Below are 27,864 nucleotides of genomic sequence, written 5' to 3'. Positions count from 1 at the left end.
GTAGCGCTAATTCAGGTTCGCCTGCAGCAACTCCTGTTCAAGTTCTGATGTCATGCACTGACACTCACTGAATCTCACGACATCCTGTATGTCAACGACATCTTGTGCGTAATTTTATAAATCATTACGTAACATAGCTAAAATTCCACATTCACTGTATTTCATTTCATTGTTTGGCTCAGACTCCCTGTAATCCCAACAAAAGAATGTATTTCAATGTAAATTATTTTACAGCCTCCTTCAATGGCATTCCTCCTATAGAGTTCTTCCGCTGGATTAGCCGCATTAGTTACAGGCTCTCTGCTTTGGGTGTTTCGGTTCGATGGCCTCTTAGAAACTCATTTGAATCAATAAAACTCTCTATCAGCTTCCTCCGTAAACTTCACATTCAGTTGACGTTTTGTAGGCAAAATATTTTAGTGACACTGCAGATGTGGTGCTAAACACGATAATGGCTTAGTGATGTTAATTACACGTTATGGTAAAAGATGGTTTATGTAATTAATGCTGTTTCTTGTAATTTATTGTTGCATAACAAAAACATATCTGTTCTCACACAACAGACAAAGCAAGCTGTCAAATTTTGACTGCTGTGTAAGAAAGTGTTATTAAACTGCATGATAAACAGCATCACACCCTTTATTACGCTGCATGTGATAAACAGTTTGATGTGAAGAAAATGAAGTGACCGTCTCCCCTCCACACTTCACACATCTGTCCCGCAACCAGCCTGTGTGGACTCTGCAGAGAGGCGCTAACAGGACATCAGTTTGGTTATAGACTGTCAAATTGGGGGTAAAGTTTACAATAGATTCACACCTCAGGGCCCAGATGCTGTGTGTGTGTGTGTGTGTTTGTGTGTGTGTTGTCAAGAGGAATTGTGAGTTTTGAATGGATCCAAAGCTGTGTGTGTGTGTGTGTGTGTGTGTGTTTGTGTGTGTGTTAGTGCCTGAAGGGCTCTTAAAGGGGGGGCTTGTTGGTGGAGGAGTTTCCTATAAGTGGATCATCACATGCCTATGCACTGAGGTTAGCTGGCACAGCTGGATCCTTTAAGATCCGAGGGTCCAGCGCAGGAGTGGTTTACAGGATTAGATTTGAGCTTTTTGAGGAGTTTTGTCCTTTTGGTACTTGGAAGAATCCTGCCTCTCTGAAACATGTTGGTCTTTAATGCTGGTGATTTCTCCCATCCTGTTTTATATTGGTGTATGTGGGGCTGTCGCGGTTGAAGGAATTTCCCCTGAGGTGATAATGATTGTCTCAACAGTGAGATATGTGGTATTATTGCAATTTTTTATTTTTTGCAAATTACTTAATTTATCCTGATTTTAGTGCTTTACAAATAGGCTTTCTTGTTAGGCTATTATTAAGTATATTGTTTCTTTTAAAGAGCATAGATACTGATTAATACTTGTTTATTGTTAACTGCAGAACACAGAAGGGGAATGAGGCGCAGCGTTTTTTTCAGCTGAGACAGTGCTTCGTCCAAAATCACATATTATGCAATATTTTTCGGATGCACTTGGCAGTAATTAGTAGTACGTCATCACTTCCTCAGAGCCTCCTCGACCGTTGGAGACGTGTAACCATGGTAACCCATGCCAACCTCATGTGACCAAAACGACGGTCTGAATTAATTTCAAATATATATCAAGCCTAGCAAAGTGAAATCTTATACTTACATCAATAATGCTTTAATTTAACTGTAACAGAGCTGTCCGTCAATGTCTGTTATGAATGTTGTCATCACTACCGCATTGCATTGTGGGATATTTATGCCGCCGTAGTGTCCAGCGTTGCATACTGTCATATTTCACCAGAAATAGTATGCAATTTGCGTACTATTGGTTTCATACTAAGGATTCGGACATAATCAAATATCTCACATACCGTTTAAGCGTACTAAATAGCATGTTAGTATGAAAAGCGGACACAACCACTTTAGTTGTGTCTGGTTGCTATGACACGGAATATTCGCAGGTAAAAATGTCGGCACAAGGTAGAGTACTTGCTCTGGATGAAGGGAAGGCTGAAACAAACATAGACATCCAACATACACATCCATTGTTGTTGTTGTTGTTCATCACTTGTACATGTAAGATGTGACGGTTGGTTGTGGTATTTGTCCTGCCCCTCCTCCATTGTGATTGGACGGCTGGGTGAAAAGTGACACTAATGAGCGCAGCGTTTAACCCAAAGTTGAACATTTTTCTCACGGCAACCAGACAAAAAACATCAAACGTGCAGCCAAGCGCAGAACGACTCGTCACGTTACTGCCGTAGCACTCCCATTGCAAAGAATTAAAAAAAGAAAAAATGTGAACATAGCGGTTGTGGCGGTTGCTTGCCATCCCATCCGGTTGACTTGTCAATAGTGCAGTAATGCAATATTGCAGTTATTGCGACAGCCGGAATAGTATATTAAAAGGTTAAATCCACCAACATGTAAACATCATTTTGTTTTAGCTTTTCAGAGTATTTATAGCAGCCTTCTGGTTGTCTGATCCAAGAGTAACTTTTTTCACACAAGCATTTCAGGAATCTAAAAAATCGAACAAAAGCCTGTTGATGTTTAACCATGCTCAGTAAATGTGTGAAAATTGTAACTACACAAAGCACAGTTAGTTTCACTTTTAAACACCAGAATTCCCCTTAAGCTTCCCAGCGTAACGATTTGACCTTGACTGTCTGTGAGGAATGCAGGTTTCAGTTTGCGTGTGTGTACTCAGCCTCTGTTGTCCACTGCAGTTTATTTACCAACCTTCACGCTAATTATTAACACGGCATTAAAAGCTCCTTGTGAGACCAAAGGCAGGTGTAAATCAAACCATCTTGTACATATAGAAGACTGTTTAAAGCAGAAAACCCTTGAGGTGACCTAAATTCTTTCTTCCATTAAAGGATAAGAAATGAAGCCAGGCCGTCGGTCTCACTGTCTAATCACCCGTCTTCTGACTCATGCTGTTTGATAATGGTCTGTGAAGACTCGGGGCCTAATCCTCCGAGACTCCCCGTGTGCTTGTGCCTCCTGCCCTCCTGAGGGGCAGCCATTCACCGTTGCCAGGTGGGGAGGAGTTTTTCCCAAGGAGATCAGTGTAAGACTACCTCCCTGTCTCCCAATGGCCACCGGGGGAGGAGTTGTGTTGAAGATGGAAGTTCAGAGAGGATCTTGAGGGGCGGAAGGGCTTTATTAAGATGTATCGCAAAACACGATTCAGGGGAAACAGGGTCACACACTGTGCATTTGGCTCTGAATGAGATGGCAGATTAGTAGTCGCCTCAAGAGCCGGTTTGAAGTTGCTGTTTTTTTTTTTTTGCTTGTGAGTGAACATACTAATCAGCCAATTAGGAACTAGGATTTTCCACCTTGTTACATGCTTTAATGTGGGAGGTGAAAGTTTTCTTTATGGTCAGTGGGAATCTCCATGAAATAGTTAACACTGTGCTAGCACAGTAAAGAAAAACAGCAGCTTTAAACAACGGGTGGGGGAAAAAAATGGATATGGCTTAGTATCACGATATTTTGCGTGGCAATATTGTATTGATACACGGGCGTCAAGTATCGAGCTTTTATTTTATAAACTATTAACCTCTTAACAATATGACGGCCTGCTGGCGGGCCCAGCAACTATTCTGTCTTTCAGAGGCTGTAGCAGGCTCAGTCTTCAAGCTACAGTGAAGATACTGGTATCTAATGAAACTAAAAAAAACAAAGGAATCAATTGGTACCAACTATGGTGTGTTAGCTTTCAGAAAGAACGCTAAATAACGCTCCGCATTTTCGCTAAATTTTGGCGAGGAAAAACTGGCATGGCCATTTTCAAAGGGGTCCTTTCACCTCTGACCTCAAGATATGTGAATGAAAACTCTGAGATGAACAGAGTGAAAACTGTATCTTATTAGATAAAACAGATGTTGACAAACTGCATAATTTGCAGTTGAAAAAGGTAATAAATTGCAAAATATCTTATCGCAAAATATCTTATCGCAATACTCAGCATATTGCAAAATGTTTAAAATTGCAATAAGATCATATCGTAACTTAATTATTGTGATAATATTGTATCGAAGGGCCTCTGGTGATTCCCACTCCTACTTTAAACTATGTTTTTTTGTCAAGGAAGGTAACGGTATGGTGCAAGAAAAGTTGTAAACTAACTCATGAGACTTAAGTTGATGAGGATTACCAGCACTTATAAAAAAACACACCTTTTATCCTAAGGGGACTGAAGCAATGTATGAAGCTGCCAAGACAGGAAACAAGGAATGCTCTACCCAGATGATTCAACATGAGGAAACTGAGCACAGAAATTACCTATATTTCCCAGCTCTTTCGTCATTGATCATACAATTGCAGGTACGATCAAGCTAGTGTCTACTAGAGAAATATCCCAAGATGACTCAAGGTGTGATTCATTGTCCACTGGGTTCAAATTCATCACCTTTTGATACATGAGTCAGTGTGAATCAAACATGGGTGGCTGTGTGAAGCATTAGGAACAGAGCAGGCAGGGGCTTGTTTCTTTCAGTGGGATGTTTTATCCACAGTGCTCTCACTCTCTGTCTTATTGTTTTCTATGCTCAGCTGACAAATGGCTTCTGTTATCTCCGAACAGTTTTCCAGTGGAGAGGGAAAGTCCTTCTCTGATACTAAAAGCTCCTGCAGCTTTATAGGATAAGCATTTGCATGCTGAACATAGATATAGTCGGTGTTGTTCCTGTTTCTTTGCCCTTGATTTGGTTAGAAAACAAAAGGCCTCAAACCAGACTGAATAGCACAGGAGGACCTTTTTCTTTTTGGAGTCTCATAGGCAAATGTAGAATGAAGGTTGACTTGGGGTCCCGTCCCAGTAAGTTCATCTTAAAACAGTCATAAAGGTGTGTCTGTTCTCTGAGACTGCTCCTCTTTTACTGTGCAGTAAAATCGTTCATCATATTAAAAGTGTGGGCACAGGAGTTGGAGGGATTGGAGAAGGTGATTTAGAAATCACCCAGGACTTTGACACCGTGGTCTCTCCAGGTTTCTCGCTTCGGTGGGCGAATCCCATCACTCACTTTAAGGTATGCGAGGATTGACACATTTAAACATGTAGAAATTACGATAATCAGTGCATTTATATATTGTTTTGCTCTGTAGAAATTGGATTCATCTTGACAGGGATTATACTGTTGTTGATGCTTGTAACATTTTCCATAGTACACCATCATTTTTCAACTTGTTATTAACCTTGTTTGTGTCTAGTTTGTTTCCTAATACCGCGAGACAAGTAGACTTTGTGTTATGCAATGTACTGTACACAAAGATCTTTTTACTCTCATCCTGTTGTGAGTGCAAAACAGAAGTTGAATAAGCGAGGTACGTGGACGGGGCTGTTTTAGACTTCGGAGGAAAGAAAACTATAGCTTGTTGTCCGGCGTAGAATTTGCATGGAGGCTGTTTTGCATGAACAGATGAAATGCGAGTCACAGCATCATCACATGGTTTTGCAACAAACCACTAACGTCATAGCTACATGCTCTCATGTTCTCAGGAAAATGGTTGTAGTCAGCTGGAAAATGTGTTGCTCGGATATGATCGCGTGGGTGGAGGTTATGTAAGGAACATTATTGACAGCTTCTTAGATATGTCTGCCATTATGTCTTGCCATCAAGAATGTTTTTACGCAAGCCAGAGAATATCTTTATAAAGGAATGCTTTGTGCCAGATCATCTCTGTCGTACATAGCCTTTCAGAAAAGTTAATAACCAGGTGCTGGGGTATTCATTTCAGTGTTTTTTTACTCACCTTCTACACCACCGTATTAGGTGCTGCATGTCATTCATATAACCATGATGTCAGAGGCGGACAAGTCTGCTTTGTTAGCCGCATGATAAGCTCAGACTGAAATGGAAACAAGTGTAGACTTTGCGTTATTAGTTCTAGACTGATTAGTCATCGAGCCCCTCGGTGATTGAATGTCCTGTCTGCTTTCAGCAATGAAGCAGAAGCATTTACACTAAATCACCTGTCAGATCCCCGACTCCCATTTCTTTATCATTCATACCCCTCACACTCACTGGTTTTATCATCAAGTAAAGGTACCCGGACTCTGGTAAGGTATTGACTTTTTCTTAACATCTAGAATCACTTTACGACTACATTAACGTTACATAGTTATTTGGTTGCAATAGCGTACAGCAGCACTGCATTAAAACGACTCACTGTCCAGGGGATTTGGATTCAGGGAAGCAACAAAAGAGAAAGGGAAGGTCATGCTTGTAGCATCAACACACCTTTGTCTGTAAATGTTAACCTCGGCTTAACAGCCCGGAAATAGGAATTCAGAGAATTACAATGAGGGGTTGGTTTTTTTTATCAGGGAATTCCAACCATTTTTCCTTCAGCCACAACATTAGTGATCCGTTCACACGCATGCAGATGATATAATGTAATCCATTAATGATCACACGGTCTCTACACACTTAGTTAGCGGTCTTGCTGGTGACTTTGTTGAGACTACATGAACTTTGAAAAACTGCTGTGAGTTATTGAGGCTGCCTGAAATGTAGTCCAAATACTATACTATCTCTGTAGCCTTGACTTGGTTAATGGTTATGTCTGTGAGTTAACAGCTGTATTGATGCAGTGCTGAAACAAAGTAGAGCGTTGTGTTTTGTTGAGGTGGTGTACTTTGTGAAATTGTGGTGTGTGAATGTGAAAATCTATGGCTTGGCTGAAATGGAAATGTTCTTGACTATACTTAACGATGCCACCATTATGTGTAAGTTATGATTTAACAGGTCGGTCTACTGAGCTGTTCAGAAAGAAGTGGTTGGGATTTTTTCTTTTTTAAATGGATACATTTATGGTGCTCACAAATTACACTTAACAATGTTGTTAAACTATGTACATATGGAGCAATCATTCCCTCGCATGTGCCCTGTGTGAACAAGTTAAGTCTTCCTCAGTAAATGAATTAAAAACCTGAAGCACTGACAGGTTTACAGCTGAATCTGACTTTTACTTGCACGTGTTTTAGCTGCTGTTGTTGCTCTGATCAGTGTGCTATATTGTGCATTTTCCAAATTCCTCCTCCTCCAAGTGTTAAGAGAACGGTTGTCACTTACAAGGACAGTTAACACTAATTTGACACTGACAGGTGAATTGTAAAAACGTGTTCAAAAAGTGTAGGTTTGTCTGCAGTTGTATTTGACTGCCTTCGCCAATTGGTAGTTTTGTAGAAAACAGATGGTTTAAACTCACTGCCCCTGCTACAGTGGTTTCTTTTTATAGACATTTCCCTGCAGTTATTGCCATAACATCATTGGCATTTGGGTTTAATGGATAAATGCCGAGAACTATTTTTTCCTACCAATAAAGTTAATGGTAACAAATGTGCTCTTAAAGCAGTCAGAAAGCTGTGCTTATCTTAGATCAGTCTCAGTTGCTGAAGGGAAATTAGCTTGAATGTGACAAGGCATTTAGTGTATGTACTGTACATTCATTTTCCATTGTTAACCATCAGGGCAATGAATTTAACTCTGCAAAGGCATCCACATGTATACAGTCAACAAATGCAAACAAACCGTAACACAGCTGACACACAGACCTGGCATTAACATGCATCCTGGGTGATCCGATTACAAGTGGGCAGCTCTAAGCACAGGTGTGAATGCACTCAAGACGCATTGTGATCAGATCGCTCAGACCACATTCAGGGGTGGTCTGGGCCACATATGGCCACATTCTTTTAGCAGTGTGTACGCAAATGGGTCCTGGTCCACACTTAAGGACCGCCTACTCAACTGACGTCCCGCTGAGATCTGCGGGGTGTCTGCGCTCCTGAAAAGACAGGCTTCTGTGCTCTACTGTATCCTGTCGGTACAACTATATTTTATTAAAACATCTTATCTATAGGCTTCATATCTTCAGACTATCAGACTAGGCAGGGGAATTGCATTATTATCGTACTGTCGGTGATGTGTCGGTGTTTTTGTTCCGTGTTCTGCACAGATCTGTCACCCGCCTGCCTGCTCGCTCGCTCTCATCCCTGGCTCTCTGAAGCTCTCTACCTCGCTGTTGTCCGGCAAAGGCGACGGTGTTGACGGGACAAAGGTCCCTGGGGATCGCCGATACGATAACCTTATATTTTGATGTTAATAAAATGTACCCAAATTCACGAATATGTAGGATATTACTACTGACATTCCTGTAATATTACGTTGCAACGTCTGCTGTATTAGTCATGTGTTTACTACGTGTTTTATTTGTATATAGAGCGGGTAATTGAGATCACAAGTGGTCACTCAAGACGCATTTGGAGACACCTTCTAATGCCAGGTGTGAACAGACGTATTTAAAGCTGTCAACTTGTGATCCGATCACTCAGGACGCGTGTTAATCCCAGGTCTGAACAGGGCCTATGATGACAGTAACAAATAACATGTAAAAAACAGCCTAATCATGCTTTCTTTACGATGAAAACTTGTATACATCTTTTTAAAAGGCTAAATTTGATAACAGACGCTTAACAGTCCTCCACATCTGACAACAGAATGGCACACTGTGGCTACAGATCCTCCAGAGATCAGTGATAAATGTTTGCAGATGCTGAAGAGACTCTGTGGCACCGAGCAAGACCAGACACTCTGCTTTTATACTGTCTGTACGATAATGGTAGTTTATTATTTAGTATATTGAGAAGACCTGCATCATAATTGGTGAAAAACAGCGACATAAATGCGCAGTCTCCTCTGTCTGTACATGCTTGATGTAGCGGAGGGGCCAAAGAGGATGCAATCTACTCTACAGATCACGAGTCGTCTTTGTCCACAGCGACAGGCAGAATGGAAACACTTTGCGCTACATGGCACAGGAACAGGCCCTCGGCTTATCTCAGACCTGTATGTCGAACAGATCATTTGCATTCCTCTGCACAGCCTGTTTCAACAAAGTCAGCGAGTGGTCCACCACTGCCGTTTTCCCTTGAAACCTGTGGTTTGTGGTATCAGCCACAGATAATGCCCCGGCTGTAGAGTCAGTATCTGAAGCTGAGCTGGTGCTGGAGTCAAGTGTGCGCTCGGGTCTTAAGATAAGTCAGATAGTTTACACAACCACTATCTACTTTTTAGTACAGTTCAGCCAGACGTGTCTTGTTTTGGCTGGTGTTTAAGGAGATATTGGATATGATTCAGAGCAATTATATAATAACTAGAAGACTGTGGAAACTGCAAAAACATGGTGTTGATTTGTGCTGTTCCTCCCCCTCCCTTTAACTTGGCATAGACTGCAGTCTGCAGCACAGCAGCTTTATTATAGTGGATATTTGGTGTGAGGAAGAGAAGAAAGGAGGGAGGGACTTTCACATGTCAGTTGCAGCAAAGCTCAAATGTAAAGAGAGAAGAAGCAAAGGAAGCAGAGGACTTGTTGTAATTCGTAGTGGCGTAGTAGAGTGTAATGGCTCACCACTTCACTCCCTTTACACCATCAACCCTGTGATTTGTCACGGAGCGTAAACGGAGTTTTCTCTAGTGGTCAGCTCCTGCTTGCCAGCTCATCCTTCTTCTCCCAGTGAGGTTTTGCATGGGAACTGTGTTGTTGAGACAGCTCGGTGTGGATTGTGGAGCAAGTTGTGCAGCGTGAACGAGACTCTCATGAGCTCAGTACTGACTCATGGAAACTTTGAGGATGCCACAAGGTGTGTGTGTGTGTGTGTGTGAATGAACGGAAAGACTGTTTGATTCCTCGTGTAAAGCCCATCATCCAGCTGCATATCGCACTTTTTTTTTAAAGACCTCATAAATCACTGCTCTTCCCATGCTCTCATGTGTAATATTTCTCTTGCTTAATATACTTTATTCCAGTGAGAGCTGTAAAAGGTTGTATGTTCTCTATAAAACTGCACAGTATGTGGAAGATAAGTCAATTGAGTACGCTTGTAATCGTGAATCATTTTGGTTGCAGCCCCTTACAGATTGACGAAATACCTTTTCCCTACAACATCAGGTTTGTGTTATCAGCTGTGGGCTGCTGACCAATGATGCACATGTAAGAATGAGCATATTTACGTTACGAGCTTGTCAACACTGGGGAAAGAGAGTGTATTTCAAGCTCATGACATAAACTACATCTGTCGGCTATCAACGTCAAATTATACCCTCCGTCCCCACTTGGCAATATCACTTAATGTTTTGCTTAATGATGGTTTGTGCCTCATAGATTTCGATTTATTAGCCTGAAGTCAAATTACGCGACAAAGCTTCATTTCTTCAGCTCGGCTAAACGGTTTTGACCCCTTTGCCCTGCAAATATTTTAAGGAAACTGAGCTCTCTGCACAGTGGCCACTCAGTGGCCCCCTCTCACTCCACCATGACTTCATATATTTAGGAAACATTTGTGAGGAAAATTCCCCGTTTGGCCAGGAAGGATGTGAAACTGAATATGGATGCCATTTCTCTTAAACTCAAACGTAGCTCCATAAAGACATATACACACAAAGCCGCTGGTGCCCTTCCTCGTTTTATTTTTCTTCTCATCAGTTTTCCCCTCTCTCTGTTTTTCCAAGGTTTAGCCTTCAGCAGTCAGGAGAACAAGAGGAAATAGCCTGGTTTTCCATAGAATATGCAGTGTTTAAATTAGGCCATGTCAGTAATGATTTGAGCGAGGCCTTTTACTGTAAACCACTCCTCTGTGTCTCAGTCTGGGAGTAGAAACACAGAGCTCTGAGCTGTCTTTTATTGATTTGTGGATAGTCGTCTGTTCATTGTAGCTAGAACTCTTTGTATCTGAAGTTGTCCCCGGGCTGTGTTTTAACGGCGTCGTAGCCTCGCTGTTATTTATGCACATGGTGAGAACAGTCATAACTAAAGACAATGTGAGAGTGCATCTGGTTTATAATTGCGTTACATTATTTAATGCTGATGACAGAAAATTCCCTAGCACACTGTGCTAAGATGAAATACGAAAAAATAAACTCTGATACGTTTCTGAACACATTGAGTTTTTTTTTATTGAATAATAATTGAGCAATGTGAACGAGTAGTTGCACTGTTAACTATTGACATTGTCATCTCAGCTACTCAACTTAACTTAAACCGTAGTGCAGCTGTATGGAAGCCACTAGTAAAAGTTACAGGGCGGCTGCCAGGTATGCAAGTGTGGAAATATAATTAATTGCATTGCTGCAAAAGAGCAGGCCTAGTGAGTTTCCTACAATAAAGTATACAACTGAAATCAAACTCATAAAATGGCAGGTGTTTTAAAGTGATACTCAAACCTAAATGTGTTTTTTGAAATATGAAACACTCAACCTGTTAAGGCTTGAAAGATGGCCTTAATATGTCTTGTAGTTTGGAGAGTCTCTTTAAGTGTGATGGATATCCAAGTGTGCTGACCATACTGCCTTTAAATACACAGTTTTAGGGTGCTTTTACTAACTAAAATGCAACAATGTATGATTTTCTCCCCCTTGGGTCCAGACCAAATGAACTACAGGTGTGAAAGCAGCCTTAAGGTCTATTTTTCAAATCCTGACACCTACCTTCTGTCTGTGTTTCTCTTACCTGTCCCAGAATCTCCTCAGTTGTCCTCGCCCCTCTCCACCAGTGAACATGACCAGGCAAACGTTGACGTGGGCCCAGACTGTTACAGCCGGTTATGCGTGGAGCCGCTGGACGTAGAGGGTGAACGTCCAGTGAGCCTGGTGTCCACCCTGTCCTCTGGTTCATCCCGTGATAGTCACAGCCTTTTTGGGAGCACCGCAGCCCTTCCTTCCTACACAACCCCACCCGCACAGAGCGAGGAGGACATAGACTTGGAGCTGAGCCCGGCAGAAAGCACCGGGGACCGGGCAGGTGACCGGAGTCCCACCCTCACATGCTCAAGGGGCCGCTGGCAGGAACGGCTGGTGCCCAGGGTGATCAGCCACCAGTGGAACAACAACGCCACCTCCAACAGGAAGGCAAGTGGTGAAATACCTCACATCACCACCTTGCCCGTCATCACGCGCGCCATGGCGCCCAACCCAAAGCTGACCTATGTGGACCGTGTTGTCATGGAGATCATTGAGACAGAGCGCATGTACGTCAAGGACCTGCGCAGCATCGTGGAGGTGAGTGGGTGTCAGTATGCTGACTGTACTAAAACTGAATTTTCCGTCACAGTTGGTGTTTTTTTGTTTTTTCTTACTTTCAGCCAAGTATTCACTGAGAGCCAACCATTTCATATTATAGAAAGTAAATCAGTATTCAGTGTATTTAAAGCATATGTTTGACTTGGATAAATGTGCAGCTATGACTTCATGTCTGCTGCACTCATTGGAGGTGATTTACTGAATTTGGCCAGCCAGGAGGGGAATTGGACTCGACGGCTGTAGAGAACAAATAATGTCTACTGTGTTCCAACTTCAGCAGCTGTCTGTGGCCACAAATGAATAAAACATCCAGCGGATTTTTCTTTTCCTTTCACCAGGATTCATTCTGATTTTCCTGCTTTCCAAACAAATCGGTCAGTTGACAAAAATGCATGCCTGACATCTGGCAATTGTGTGCTTTTGTTTATAGATTTTGTAGTTCATAGAGATGAAGGCTGTGGAGCAGTTTATGATCTGGTCATGGTGTTGTATATAAACCATTCTGTATATTTACAGTGCAGTGAAAGTTTACAGCCTCTAGCCTGGGATTATAATGGACTCTGCTCATATTTGGAGTTCAAACACAGTCAGAACTGGGACACAGTGTAGCTCTTTCATGACAGAAATCATGAGCTTTGTGATCGTAGCCAAAGATAGCAGAAATCTCATCTCAGAGATGTGAAGCATGAAAAATGGGCCAGGGATGATTTTACCGCTTAGCAGACCACTTACATCTTATCACGTCTTCTACCTTTTTGTAGTCTGGAAACAACTTCCAGACCAAGAGACCTCTCTGGCCCTCAATCTTTCTCTGGGTCTTGCATAGAGCGCTCTGCTGTCAAACAATCCCCACAGCCCTCCGTACGGTAATGTCTTTACCACATGAGGCATTTCTGAGACTGACTGGCAGTAAACCAGCTAGCACCTCTCCTCACCTTGGCTCAGACTGTGCTGGCGTCTGGTAGTTTGCTGCGGGAGGGATTGCTGCCCTCGCCCCGGCTTGAGTAACGACTTGCTCCTGAGAAACACTTCCAGGACTTCTAACTATTTCACTTGACAGGAGCAGCGGCCCATCAAGCAGCCTGCTCTAGCCCCGGGCGGCCACACAGGCCCCGCAGCGAGCTCCGGCATAACCGGAGCTCTCAGGCTCTCCCAGCCAACACAAACACCTCCATCGTTGCGCCAACTGGAGGAATAACACAGATGAAAGGAGAGCAATTGGTTTTCCTATAGGCTGCAGTGTGGGAACACAGTCTAGTACAGATGTGTCTTCTATCCTTTTATGATTACAGTATGGCTGCCATCAAATTGATCCCATGCAGTTCATTTTGATTTCACACCAGCCCCTCGAATCTGACAGAAACGTGTGAAACTCTTCCTTCGTTTTTTGGCCATTGTTTCTTCAGCAAACTAATTCAAAGCTTGATATTGACACTGACCTCTCGAGCAGCTGTTGTCCGCTGTGCCTTTAGATCAACCTCAGATCTCACTCTACTGTCTATCCATAAAATAAAGTTTTGAGAACAGCTGTTTGACTCAGCTGTTCTCACGATGTCTAAATACATCCCCCAACAGCCAGCTTGAACACACCCAGAATCATCACACTCAACATTGTTGAAACAAGAATGTGGTTAGTGCTGACGGGATTCAGAAAGACAACAAGTGATTCAGGATTATTCTTCACTTTAATAAGGTTTTTTGATTTGTCACATAACATACAAGGACAAAAACAGCCCTTCTTATTCTTTACTAAAGCACAGCTGGTAGCACTGTAATCTAGGAGACTCCATACATAGCACTGAATCTCTCACGCTATGCTAAAGGTCACGTGGTTATGGTATTAACACTGGGGGGCGAGTATTCTATAGGAGACTGTGAGACGCCCAGCTGACTGCAACTCAGCATTGCTCTCACTGCACTGGAATTCTCCATCCATGACCGGTCGGTTCATTCAGTAGTGCGATGTGATGACTCTACTCCTAATCTGGGCTGCGACTGTGAGTGTGTCAGTGTGTGTGTGTGTGTATTTGCACCACATCGTCTGGGAGGCTGGGTGTGTGTACAAGCTGTTTGCTGGTCTGCTCTTTATATAGTCGCTGCGTGTGTGCGCGTTTGTCTCTCGTCAACTTACTCCTCCACTTGTTTGGAGTTGTTTGTATGCCACATGAGTGTGTAATTGACCAAGAGGGATGGTAATCATCCAGATGTTGGCATATTTGGCATATTTGGCATACTGTGTTTCTGGGGTGCAGGGGGAGTCAGATCCGGGGAGGGAAGCAGGTTGTGCAGATGTTTATGGTCTGGGTACCACTGAACCTCTTCCAGACAGTCACACTGACTTTTGGTCACTGGAACAAATCCTTAAAAGGATCCTTTAAAGATCACATCAGTTGGATGTGAATTACTGCAATGATCCTGCTTTTTTAAAACCCAAAAGTTTTGAAATCATGATGCGACACTTCTCCATATATGCACATTAGATGACGTGTCATACACTGTAGCCCCACAACTGTAGCAATCACTTGGTCAAAGCAAATGAAAACATCACAGAGGATATAACAGGAACACAAGGAGAAAATGTTTTTTCTACATACACGCTCCCTCTACTGGTAAGAATTTGGAAGTGCCCGTATGACACTTGACTTGATTTGAGGGGTGTAAGAAAATATTGAAAATATGTCAATATTATGTTTTGTGATCAAAAACACCATATTGATTTTTAAATAATAGTTTACATGCAAAGTTTAACTCAGTCAATACTTTATGTCATTTGTAAAGAGATGTGCCCTCTCAGTGTATGTGCCCTCTCAAAAGTAGTGCTCTGATGTTGGATGTTGGATGATAAATGCAAATGCAGATCCCAGTGTTCTTATTGCATAAAAAAGTAAACTTTTCTTCGTCAGATTTTATGCATATGGTTGTGTTCTTTATACTTTGACAGTTGTCCTTAAATTTGATTTTAAAAAATCGCAATATATTGAATCGTAACCCCTGTGTCATGACACGTATCATATCCAGATTCTTGCCAATACACAGCCCTACTTGATATGTCACCAAATACTGACCTTTTTTATATATAACTCCATCTTTAATGTATAACTCTCTCTCTCTCTCTCTCTCATCTCTACTGTTTTTCCAGGACTACTTGGCTCACATTATCGATATGAGTAACCTTCCCATACGGCCAGAGCAAGTGTGTGGCCTGTTTGGAAACATAGAGGACATCTATGAGTTCAACAGGTAAGTCACAAACCAAATCTATAATCCCTGTTTTTCTTTATGATGAAGTATATCTTACTAAAAAAATGGCCAAAACAGTCAAAAGCACAGGATCATCTTTGAAAAGACACTATCTATTTGCATTCATGGCAGCCTGGCAAAGCACAAAAGACTGAAAATTACTGCATTTGTGTCCACTTCCTTTAATTGATGATGTTTGTTTTCATATACTGTCATATGTATGTAATATTATATTCTTTTGTAAGATAATGGAAGAATGAGGAATGCATAACTATTTTATTTCAATTGCTGCTGATATTTCTTTCACTGACCCAAAACGGACGCAGTGAGAAACAAAGGAGCGACACACTGACTCTACACCAAACCCACTTTTGCAAATATATCAGAGAGCCAGGGAAATGGTGGTGCTGCTAGCCTCACATTTATGTCAGCAAGTGCTCATTGCTGACCACACTGCCTGCCAAAACACACATTAACATTCCTCTCTCCTCTCACAGCGAGGAGCCTCCCCGGTAATGCCAAGGCTATCGTACAGTCCGTATCGTTCGTATCGTTTCTAAATGAAATCCTAACCAGCTGTACAAGATGGATTGTGACAGATCCAAACGTTCCATGTGTTTACTGAGAGATTAGGCTTTTTAGCCTGGTCACGTTGCACTTTGGAGGCGTTGTTTTCTTTAAGTTAGCAATGCTATAATACCGTCTTTTATCACAGCATTGTTTAGGTGGGGAAATTCTTGTGTCAGCCTGTGAACAGTTGCCACATGTTTACTTAATAACGCAACAGAGTTGTACCAATTTGCAGGAGGTTGCTCAGCAGGAAACCAGTTTTTGTTGTAATAGAGATTTTTTTCTACAGTGTCTCTTTGGGGAAATTAAATTGATCCAGCGATCACACAACGACAAACTATTTACTATACACTGTACAGTACAGTATGAATAGTAGATGTCTTGATAAGTTATTTTCTTTGCTGTAATTCAAATTCCTTGCTTGCTTTGTAATCTCGGAGTGTCATTAACTCACATTTGACATGAGCATTAACTGATTAATTGATAAACGGCCTTTTTTTTTTTTATTCCTTTGTAATACTTAACCCTCTTCCAAACTTAAATATTAACAGAGCAATCATGCAGTATGAACAAATATTGACGTTGTGTCCGAAACAAATCTCTCAACACCAAGATTTCCTCCTTGTACCATGAACATGTTGACACATTTGCTTGTTGTCGGTTTCGGTAAAGCAACGTCGTCTTTGATCTGAGTTGAGGAATGCTGTGTGATGAATTATTTCACAAGTTATGTTAACTGAACAACTCATGCAGAGTACTTGTGATGATTGGTGATTTTTGTGCAGTTGTATTTTTCCACAGTGACCCTCCCCTCCCTTCATGTATCCTCCTTCAGTCATGCACATTTTATTGAGGTGATGTCACACCGTGTAAAGCATTAAAATACCGTACAACTCTCAGCTTTTGTTTTCCCAAGCTCTGAATAAAGCTTGTTTTTGATGGGACTGTGGGCATGGAGAATTCCAAGTCAAATGTATGTTCTTTAACGCTCCGTCTGATCATGCAACGAGGTTCATGTTTAACTGTGTGTGCCGCCATCTAGTGGAGATTTTTCATAACTAAGGTCAAATCTCACAGAATTACTTTGTGGTTTACTTCTGTTTTTCTATTCCTTCCTAGACAAAAAAATGTGTTAACAAGTCCATTAACACTCAACCTTTCCTCTCTGTTGTGTTCTACATTTCAGTGAACTGCTGCAGTCCTTAGACATGTGTGAGAACGACCCTGTGGCCATCGCTCGATGCTTCGTAGATAAGGTGAGAGGAACCGTCTTGCTCATGCTGATAGTGACAATGATATCAGTTCCTGATCGAAATGAACACTACTGATGTCTTTATCTGACTTGTGTTTCCTCAGAGTGAATACTTTGAAATATACACTCAGTATTGCACCAACTATCCCAAGTAAGTAGCTAAAAAAAAAAATTGTTTTAATTAGAATTTCGCTGTCGTATTCAAATCTCACATTATTAATATAATTCTCTGCTGTCCTCCAGCTCAGTGGCAGCACTGACCGACTGCATGAGCAGTAAAACGTTGGCCAAGTTCTTCAGGGATCGGCAGGCTGCTCTGAAGCGCTCCCTCCCTTTGGGCTCCTACCTGCTGAAGCCGGTCCAGAGGATCCTGAAGTATCACCTGCTGCTTCAGGTACGCAATGTTCTCAGTGGTCATTTTGTTTCAGCACAACCTTTTCTTCAAAATGCAGCATGCAGGCTTTTGATAGATTTATGGTTCTGTTATCTATCAGCTATTAGCGAGTAGTTTCAACCCTCTGTAATTTTGTAACTGTTTATTACGCAGCTCGCTGCCCGTGGTTTCTGAACAGTTCAACCAAAGAGTGATTTTCTCTTTTCTGGTTCTTTGATTTGATAAATTATCAAATGAGCATTATTTTAGCTTTTACAAAGTTAACCCCTTAAAACCCAACTGCTGACTACAATTGGGCTCATTTCCAGTCATACCCAATTTATGCATTTCCAAGACTGTTAAGGGACCCCAGCATGCAGAAATATTCAAATACTCCTTTTTTTAGAATAGGCCAAAATAACACGTATATACTGTATTCAAAAAACTGCATAGGATTAGCATAAAGTGGGCATGTCTGTAAAGGAGAGACCCATAGTTGGTACCCATAGAACCCATTTTCATTCAGATATCTTGAGGTTAGAGGTTAAGGGAACCCTTTGAAAATGGCCATGCCAGTTTTTCCTCACCAAAATTTTGCCTAAATTTGGAGCGTTATTTAGCCACTCTCCCGAAAAGCTAACATGACATGGTTGGTACCAATGAATGCCATAGGGTTTTTTAGTTTCATATGATACCGGTACCTTCACTAACTCTAAAACCGAGCCGGCTACAATCTTCAAAAGACAGTAAAATCAGTTGGGATCGCCAGCGATTCCGCGGGCCTTTTTAATTTAAAAATAATTACATTAACATCTGGAGGGCCAAATCGAACCTGATGGCGGGCCAACTTTGGCCCACAGGCCCCATTTTGGGCAGCTTTGGCATAGAGGCTAAAAGCTATTAAGGATTTTATAAGGTAAAAGCAACAACAACAGTAAAATCTCAAAACGATTGATTGGGACACACATCTTTCTTTGTTTGGTGAAGGATTTGACTAGTTCCCTACTGGGGTGACATTGTCAGATATTGTAACCGTCCCTGATTTCTTTTTAAAGGAAATTGCGAAGCACTTTGACTCAGACGAGGAGGGCTATGAGGTCGTTCAGGAGGCCATAGATACCATGACCGGAGTGGCCTGGTACATCAACGATATGAAGAGGAAACACGAACACGCTGTCAGAGTGCAGGTCAGATGGAATTACCATGCATGCCAATATTCTCTTGAAAAGGTGGATTTATGTCAGTGCCATGTAGTGCTTACAGACAGTACAAAATGTACTCCGTCACGGTTCATTTGCAAGATCAGCAGCTCTGTTCCAACCTGTCTGTCTTCAGAGATTTTCTCATGTACCTCTGTTGTCCAGTGCTACTGTAACCCTTTCCTCTCTTGTGAGATCTGGAGGGCCCACATTCATTTCTTTCATTGATTTATTCCACATATTTGCTTCCATCTCTTACATAAAGATGTATTTTAAAGCTCCAGGTATTTCTAAGCAGATATAGTCCAAAGCAAATCCATGAATCTTCACAATGTGGTATTGACTTATCATATGCCTTTTCTCAAGTCTAGTTGAGTGTTAAAGTAATGGCTACAGCTTTTGAATGATTTCCTTGAGTGTCCGGTTCACCTTCCTGGTTTTCTTTGCACAAGTGTTTTTATGAGGATTAGAAATGAAAGCAGAAACATGGCTGGCATTTATTTTCTTTCATGCTGAAGGGAACATGGCTGACGGTGTCTGTGTGGGGGGGGGTTTGTGCTTTTATGTGCATCTGCAGGAGATCCAGTCTCTTCTCATCAACTGGAAGGGTCCTGACCTGACCACCTATGGAGAGCTTGTGCTGGAGGGCACCTTTCATGTCTTGCGGGCGAAGAACACCCGCACGCTCTTCCTCTTCGAAAGGATGCTCCTCATTACCAAGAAAAGAGGGGAACACTATGTCTACAAAACCCACATCTCAGTATGGTTTTTGACATTTTTTTCATTGATTAGTGATTTAATAGGTTTTGAAAAACAGATTTTCTCTTAAATTAAAGAAGATTTACAAAGCAAATTGTAACCAACTCAGTTCGGTTAAGCCTCATCTACATCACTACATTCGTTGTGGTTGCAGTGCGCCACCCTAATGCTACTTGACAGTGCCAAGGATCCCCTGCTCTTCAGTGTCATCCATTTCAAGCATCCCAAGCAACCCCATACAGTGCAGGTAAATGTGAACACCAGCAACTGTCAACATTTTTCCTTCTACAGCACAATTACAGAACACATAATATTGCATCAGTTGTGCAGCGAGATCACAAAACACCTGCTGTGGATAATTGAATTTTCTAATAATCATTTCTGTGTTTTTTCTCAAACACTTAAGAGCCGGTGGTTTGCACTGTAGTATGTCTCTGTTCCGTATGCATGCGTGTATCCGGTTTATCTTTATTAACATCAATGACTCTTTTCTAAATGACAAGTGCTTGTTGTTCCAGGCCAAGTCCGTAGAAGAGAAGCGTATCTGGGCCCATCACATTAAGAGGCTCATTCTTGAGAACCACAACACCATCGTCCCACAGAAGGTAAAAACAACACCGTCCCTCATACAGGAGTTTTATTCTCCTCAGATGCTGAAGAATTTCCCCGTATTTTAAACACAATGTATTTTTCTTTAAAGGCAAAAGAAGCCATCCTGGACAATTCTAACTGTAAGTGTTACAAAAAGGGTAAATGTTGCTATGCCAATTTAACTGTTTCCATGTGCAACGAAAGATGCTGCTCACAAAAGAGGAAGGTGGTTAATTTTCAGTAGAAAAAATGTGGTATGCTGCTGAATTCACCAGGAAGGCGTATCTCATAACCGGTCTATCTATGTGGAGAAAATTGTTTTTGTAATTGCGGCTCTCAGTGTGATGACGTTCTCCCTCTGCTGCTCCTCAGATCCAGGGAAGTACCACTATAGTCCCGAGAGGCTGACGAAAGCAGAGTACTGCCAAGCTGACGACTTCTATCTTGGAAGGCGAAATGAGAGAAGGAGATCAGGTTAAAAAAAAAGAAGAAACTACTCCATCCATCTATTTGCGACATTTTGTTATGTATTAATATTTGTAATATTAATAGAATAGTATTGCTGATGAATAATTGTCACTTACACTATTATTTTTGTTACATTTTCTGTCTTTTTAGAGCCTGCAAAACAAATCAGAAGGAGCACAAAAGGTTGGTACATTGTGGGTTTTTTGTTTATATCCACAAGGATAGACCTCTGGGTCTGAAAAGTGAAGCTGTTGTGGAAGTACCTTAAACTTGCATTCTTTCTAATAGCCAGCAGGGGACGACTCCTCTGGTTGCAAAAAGAAGTCTGATTGTATAGAAGTCTACTAAAAAAAGGATCCTCCTGACTTGATTTATTACCTCAGTAAACATTGTGAACATGAGTTTATGGTCTCAATCGCTAGTTTCAAGTCTTCTTCAATACAGCATGATGTTCATTTAGTAAATTATGGTCCCATTTAGAGTCAAATAGACCATAAAGCAGGTTATGCTTTAGGGCGGGGCTACCTTGTGATTGACAGGTCGCTACCACAGCGTTGTCTGGTCTGGGAGTTGTCCGTGTTTTCGTCTTACAACTTTAATCCTTTCACAGTTTGTTTTCAGTTCATAAAGGTTAATTATAACCTTGTGGTCTTATTCAGCGTTCTGTTGTATTTAGCTCCACCCTCTAGTGTCATTTCTGGTTGCGAAAAACCAAGATGGCAACGGCCAAAAAAATTAACTTGAGGCTTCAAAACGGCAGTCCACAAAACCAATTGGTGACGTCACAGTGACTACATCCACTTTTTATATACAGTGTATGTTTATATCACTTGATGGTCAGTAAGATTTTGGCAGGCAAAAGGGCAGATTCATTAACAGTGGGTCAGTTTGACCAGCGGCCCAGCAGCCGCACAGACCCCCTACCAAGTTTATTTCTGTCTGTCGAATAGAAGCTGCCGACGTCTCCGTTGCACTTCTGCTTTGTTCTCCCTCAAAACCACCTGGAAAACAGATCAAAAGACCCACACACTCACCCCCACTCCCCCGGCCTCACCCATAATGAACTTAATTATATGCCACATTGGTGGAAGGGCTTTGTCATACACAAGCTCTTTTCAATAGTCAAATTCAGCCTTGCCTTCAGATCCCATCTCCCCGCTCTCATCTATTCTAATTGGACATTATGAAAGCGAAAACCTCTGTATTCTTGTCCCCAGTTCTCCTTTACTCCCAGTCCAGATCAATTTTTCGAGCCAATGTAATGAAGAAGCAATTTTCATGTCAACCTTCCCATCTCAGTGAGGGAGTAGGTCATCACATCCTGGCTAATTGCATCAAGTCCAGTTTGAGCCTCTGAGAGGAAGATGTTTCTAATTGGTATTTATCTAATCACAAAGCCTCCCTTAAGTCTGGGCCAGACTAACCACTGCCTCGCTCAGTCTCTGCTTGTGGAGGCAGAGATTGAAGACCGCATGCATCATGTACAATACATGATGCATGCGGTCTTCAGGTTATTTTGTTATGTAATATTTGACTTGAACATGCTTTTTTCCAGAGTTACTGACATTCTCGTTTATCTCTCCTCCTCTTCTTTATCTTTGTTCTCTGTGCAGCTGTTTTGAAGGTAAGTGCTGAAATCCAAATGTAGTCTTTTAGTAAACCCCGATAAGCTTTTTCATTCTGTTGTATGAAAGCAGTTTTTATGTCAGTGTGCTTTGGTGAGATATGATTTACCCAGTTTTGACTCAGCAATTCAAACTTTCTATTCTAATTGCAAAATGAACTCAAACACAAAAAAATGAGAGTACGAACCTTATCTTTCCGGAACATACTTTGACTTGCCCTGGATTACAAAAATCAGATCTCACCCAAAGCTAAAGCAGCTTTATGATGATTCCACCCCATTTGCAGCCTTGCAATCACATCATTGCTCTAGCAGCACTGGCCTTGCAATAACAAACCACATGTCTATGACTTCACGCTACAGCATGCAGACAGTGTGGGTGCACTGCTGGGGGAGAGGTGCTCCCTTCAGCCGGCCACTAGTGTCAGCACGCTGGCCTCCAGTCTCGGCGAGCCCCAGGCTGAGAGGCTGTGTGTGGAGGATCTAATTTCCAGAAGGGACTCTCTGGAGCAGTTCAGTCCTACTGACAGTGACCCGAAACTGGGCTCTTCACCCAGTGAGGGGTTGCTGGAGAAGGAAGAGGAGGAGGAGGAGGAGGAGGAGGAGGAGGAGAGTTACAAGGAAGATATACTGATGGGAGAAGACCAGGTAGCGGACTTTGCCAGCTCAGTGCTCGCAGCCATCTCCTGCTGGCACTATAGAGCCAGGGCTTTGCTTTCTACTCACTTCACAACGGTGAGGGTTTCTGCCACCCACGGGTTTCCTATTTCCTACTCCATTCCACTGGCTTACCAATACTCTCCACCACTCTCTCTCTCTCTCTCTCTCCCACGCTGGCTCTTGCCCCTCTCCCTCTTTTTTCATCATAAATAGAACCTACTAACACCTGCTACCATTTGCACATCGAATGCCTCCGGTTGAATTCCTTCTATTGAAGTTGCATGGACTGAAGTTCTCCCAAACTGTGTACTCATATGGGCGAAACTTAAAAGTCAAACTTGATTCATGCCTTTTGCTTTTATTGTTTGGTTTTGGAGGTCATCCCACTGTGCATGCACCATTCTCCTCTGATTGTATGTTTTCCTCCTCCGTGTAGTTACGGTGTGCTGTGTTTCATAATTGTGTTTTCTGGGATATGATTGATGTTGATGCTCATGCTGTTTGGAACCGTGCCCGCATTTGCATTTAAACCAGTGGCTTAACGCACCCTGTTAAATGTTGTTTGACTTCAAAGGTTAATGTAGCCATCTAATTAAATGATCATTATAATAGCAAAAGCCTTGCTCTTTGATAATCATATTTCCTAATCACATTTCCCCTCTGAATATTCAGAAAGGAGAAAGTCTTTGTTAAGGTTAATTGTTATACCAGTATTGATTCTGAATATGAATGAATACTAGTCATTTGAAGAGGAAGACTTTTATTCTAACCATCGCAGTGGCTGACCTTAAAACACATTAAGTCTCTCGGAAATGTTTGCCCCACTGTGACAGATTCATCTGCTTCACGCTGCCTCACAGTGTGACCCTCTAGGGTGATTTAGAATAAAAACTCTCGGTTTTAATGCCCCGTTTTGCTCTTTCAGGATGATCAGATCAAAGATGCGGCTGAACTGAAAACTATGGCGACAGAGGAGGTAGAAACTCACAGGCAGGAGGAACAACATGTGGATGTGGCTGTAAAAGAAACTCTCGCCACACAGGTATTTGATAAAGCCTTATATAGATTTATAGACGCATTCATTCATTTCCACACGTGTCTGAGGCCGCATGTGACATTTATTCACAGTGAATGCCCATCTATCCTCATGCCCTTAGTATTACTTAGTTTTTTGACTATGAACTATTTGCTGTTGTTACATAGTCTGAATGAGAGTGAGCCGATTCAGTACCGCATAGACATTTCAGCAAGTGTTCTTTGTCATGAGCACAGCATTTCTCTGAGGCCTATTTGAAAACGTGCCTGGAGCGATATTAGTGTCTGATGTTTATTTGTAGTCCTGGATATTAAAATGCCACACACGCACACTGCTGTTCTGCGGTCAGCAGAAGAAAGGCGACATGGAGCAGTTTTTTACCTATATTCTCACGGTAGATTTGCGAAACAGCTCCTCCTGCATCTGAGCAGAGTGTAGGTTCCTAACCTTATCTCCACCACACAGCTCCAAGCTGCACTTTTTTTGCAATTGCCGGCACTTCCAAAAAGAGGCAGGCAATACCTGGAAACAAATTTAGATTAATGGCCGACTAGGGTGATATCGGCACTGTGAACAGAGCCGCAGACATCGCAGTGTTCACCGTTTAACTCTCCAAGTGTGACAGAAATGGTCCAACAAGGAGTCCTTAGCAACCAAGCTGCAAATACAATCACAATGTCTCCTTAATTTTTTACCGCAGTTTCATAATTGTACATAGAAATGGGTCGCTGTAATAAAGCTCAAGTGGGCCTCATAAGATGAGACACGCATCATAAATTGTGCTTTAGATCAAACTGCCTACGTCCATTATGTTAATGGGTAACAGAGAGTGCTTGCCATCATAAAGTCTCTTTTACTCATTACATCCCACTTTGCAAACACTCCTATCATGTTTCAGGTCAACGTGGAGGAGCTGTACCCTCTAGGCTGTGTCCCTGAAGCGAAGAAGAGCGATCAGCAGGAGGTGCATGACTCCCAGTGGCCCGAGTCTCCCGTCTACCATTTTCAACAAGAAGCCGACACCCCAGAATCTCAGGATACCTCAAGAGAAACGGGAGAGGAAGAAGAAGGGGAGAGCGATACCTCTGTTCTCCAAGTGGAGGAGACGAGTGTCCTGACGAACGGGGAGCTCTCAGAGGAGGAAGAAGAGGTGCTTTCAGACAATAAAAGCATCCTACCTTCCTCTGTGTTGGACCAGGCAAGTGTGATAGCTGAGCACAGGACACTGTCCAGACGGAGCAGCCATGTGGAGGACTTGGAGGCCTTCGCCTGCCCCTCACCCTCAATAGATAATGACGTCTTCAAAAGCCCCTTGGCTTGCATGGACTTAGAGCAACAGACTCAAACGTTGGTCAGCTCTTCCCCAGAACCACAGGTGACCTCAGAGGCTAATCCGTCAACGCCTGCACACGATCCTGCACTGAACGCCCTCATTGAAGGGCAACTCAGGTCCACTCTGTCTAAACAAGATCGCCTCCTCATCTGCAAGATCAGAACATACTACGAGGACGCTGAGCACGAAGATGCTGACTTTAGCATCAAGCGCAGGGAGAGCCTCTCCTATATCCCAGCAGGTCTGGTCCGGCACCTGAGCCGACAGCTTAACAGTGTTCCTAAGGAGCAGGCCGACCCTGTTCAGCGGAAAGGCATCTCTCGGAACCGCCCCACCTCCTGGTCTGTGTTTGACCTTCCCGGCTTGGAAAAGAGTCGAAACACTAACACTCATCAAAAGACTGAACCACAGAGACCAGTAGAAGACAAGGCTAGACCTCAGAGCATGATGGATGCCTCTACCACAGAAGAAGAGTTCAGACCCTCATCAGACATGCTCAAGGTTTGGCAAGACATGGAAATGGTGGCGGAAAGCCATGAAGTCCTGCAGATTGCAGAGGAGGAACTTAATGACTCAAGATTAGAAGCAACACAGGACATCAGCTCAGACATCTCAGATGATAAAACCAGTAAGCAGCAACTTCCTATTATAGAAGAGTCTGAAATAAGCACAGCCTCTGATGGCTCCTCCTTCTCATCATCCACCACAACTTCTCCAGCAGTGGAGGGGGGATCCTGTCAGGACTCTACCTCTCAAGACAAGAGCCACGTCGACCACGGCCAACTGCCCAAGATCATTAGCTTCCGAAACAGTATGGACGAGGACCAGATACTACAAGACATGGGAAAAATGAAAAACAAGGTGTTCCAACTGGCTCGTCAGTACAGTCAGCGCATCAAAAATAACAGACCGTTAGTCTGGCAGAGGAACCGAGAAAGAGCAAGTCAACAGGGCTTCAAGAGTTTGCCTGCTGTCCACGAGGAGAGGGTGCAATCGAGGAAAAAGGGTAAATAGGACTGCTTTCTTTTGCAGTAACCTACCTCTTTAGTTCATGTATGGAGAAAACTGAAAAGCATTCATTTGTTTTTTTGTTGTGTGTGCAGGTAAACCCAACCTGAGGTTGCCCTTGAACGCTTGCGATCAGTCGATCATCCACGAAGAGCGTTCTCCAAGTCCGGTCCAGACCTCCAGCTCTGGAGCCAGCGCCCATAGCACAGCTACCTGCCCACAAAGCCCGCCGACGGAGACCGAGACCTTCCACTGGCCTGACGTACACGAGCTGCGCAACAAATACACAGACACCTCCCGCTCGTCAAAACTAACCCACAGCTGCACGGTCCCAAACGGGATGCTGGAGTGCTGTACGAACAAGTGTAACGGCTGCTCACAGAAGTACAACAGCTCCTCTGACCTTCACGAAGCTCCGACAGACTGTCCGAGGACACAGTCTGAAACGGTATACAAAGAAATGTGTCCTGTGGTAGAGGACTGGGCCCAGCCCCAGCTTCAGCCCCTGCTGTGCAGGTGGAGCTCCTTGGACCACATGCTTGGCTCTCTTCCCCTCCACGAAGTACAGAACCTTCAGGAACCTATGAGGAGCTGCTACACAGCCAGTCAGGTGTCTCTGATAACAAAAGAAACTGGCAAAGACGGGGACAACGTTCTGCAGGAGGGTCTAGACGGTGCCACAAAGTCTGCTGCCCCGGGGTCAGGGAAAATGACGGAAAGTAATCTAGTGAAAAGCTTACGAGAGAAGTTCCAGAGCTTAACCACAAGCTCATGAACATGTGAATTATGTACATTTGTATTATCAGGGACTATCACGTGGAAACAGTATCTGCCAGCTACCTGATGCTTCTCAACGTCCCTTTTTCCACCCAGAAGAATGCAACCTGTTGTCTGCACTTATAGGGGACACGGTGATGATGACCAGTGAAACATAAAGGGATATTATTGGTCATTGGTGAAGGCCATGAGGGGAAAGCATATTGTCTTTAAAAAGTAGTATTGCAATATTTGTACATTGGGTATTTGTCTGCACTGTACAATACAAGTTAATGTAAAAATTTGTATATAGTCCCCGCTATCAATTGAAGATTAGGTTCTACTTTATTATTATTATTATTATTATTATATGCATCTATTTCACTGTTGGTGATTTTTGCTATAACCACTATAGCATCATTTAACCATGTAAACTGTCAGCTGGAGTTTCAGGGGAAAGCAAAAAGGAGCTAAAGTGTCATTGACGAGAGAGCTGTGTCTGACCGTACACCAAAGAGAGTTTCCCTTTAACATTTGTTGACTTTAATGCATGTGGTCACAGCAGCGATTTGCTTCCACGTTTACTGTAGCTGCTTCTAAAACTGTTTTCACATACTGCATCACTGGAGCTTTATTTTTCCTCAATAAGTTGTATATTTTCTTTAATATTATTTATGAAACTGTATATTTGGGAGAGATTGGCCTCATGTAAATACTGACCTGTAGCAAACCCTTTTTACTTTTCCATTCCAGAAAATATTGTTTCATACTTGAAGTTTCCCATATTTTCAATAAAAACAGAAATGGCAAGTGTCCACATAGGTCCCCCTCTTTACCCTGTCATGCATCTCAAATACAGTACATCCATCAGGGCTGGGCAATATGAG

General features: G+C 42.6%; 1 protein-coding gene across 4 annotated transcripts in view; it reads left to right on the top strand.

Annotated features, from left to right (window-relative positions):
- Window positions 1-27,792, top strand: part of LOC141783784 (pleckstrin homology domain-containing family G member 3-like) — a 39,023-nt gene extending 11,231 nt beyond the window's left edge. The window contains exons 3-19 of one of the 4 annotated variants that reach the window (XM_074661286.1): window positions 11,549-12,087; window positions 15,248-15,348; window positions 17,105-17,174; window positions 17,275-17,321; window positions 17,414-17,564; window positions 18,599-18,730; window positions 19,320-19,502; window positions 19,656-19,748; window positions 20,020-20,106; window positions 20,202-20,232; window positions 20,465-20,566; window positions 20,711-20,743; window positions 22,174-22,184; window positions 22,548-22,919; window positions 23,770-23,886; window positions 24,779-26,219; window positions 26,317-27,792. In XM_074661286.1, the coding sequence (XP_074517387.1) occupies window positions 11,549-12,087; window positions 15,248-15,348; window positions 17,105-17,174; window positions 17,275-17,321; window positions 17,414-17,564; window positions 18,599-18,730; window positions 19,320-19,502; window positions 19,656-19,748; window positions 20,020-20,106; window positions 20,202-20,232; window positions 20,465-20,566; window positions 20,711-20,743; window positions 22,174-22,184; window positions 22,548-22,919; window positions 23,770-23,886; window positions 24,779-26,219; window positions 26,317-26,996 (4,190 nt within the window). In that variant the 3' untranslated portion in view covers window positions 26,997-27,792. Of the gene's footprint in view, window positions 1-11,548; window positions 12,088-15,247; window positions 15,349-17,104; window positions 17,175-17,274; window positions 17,322-17,413; window positions 17,565-18,598; window positions 18,731-19,319; window positions 19,503-19,655; window positions 19,749-20,019; window positions 20,107-20,201; window positions 20,233-20,464; window positions 20,567-20,710; window positions 20,755-22,173; window positions 22,185-22,547; window positions 22,920-23,769; window positions 23,887-24,778; window positions 26,220-26,316 lie in introns of all 4 variants that reach the window. The other 3 variants (XM_074661287.1, XM_074661285.1, XM_074661288.1) reach the window with 3 other exon arrangements.
- The last annotated feature ends 72 nt before the right edge of the window (window positions 27,793-27,864 follow it).

Source organism: Sebastes fasciatus, chromosome 15, assembly GCF_043250625.1.
Source record: "Sebastes fasciatus isolate fSebFas1 chromosome 15, fSebFas1.pri, whole genome shotgun sequence".
Classification (NCBI taxonomy): Eukaryota; Metazoa; Chordata; class Actinopteri; order Perciformes; family Sebastidae; genus Sebastes; species Sebastes fasciatus.
The sequence above is the reverse complement of the archived record's forward strand: the minus strand, read 5'-3'. Positions and strand labels throughout refer to the sequence as shown.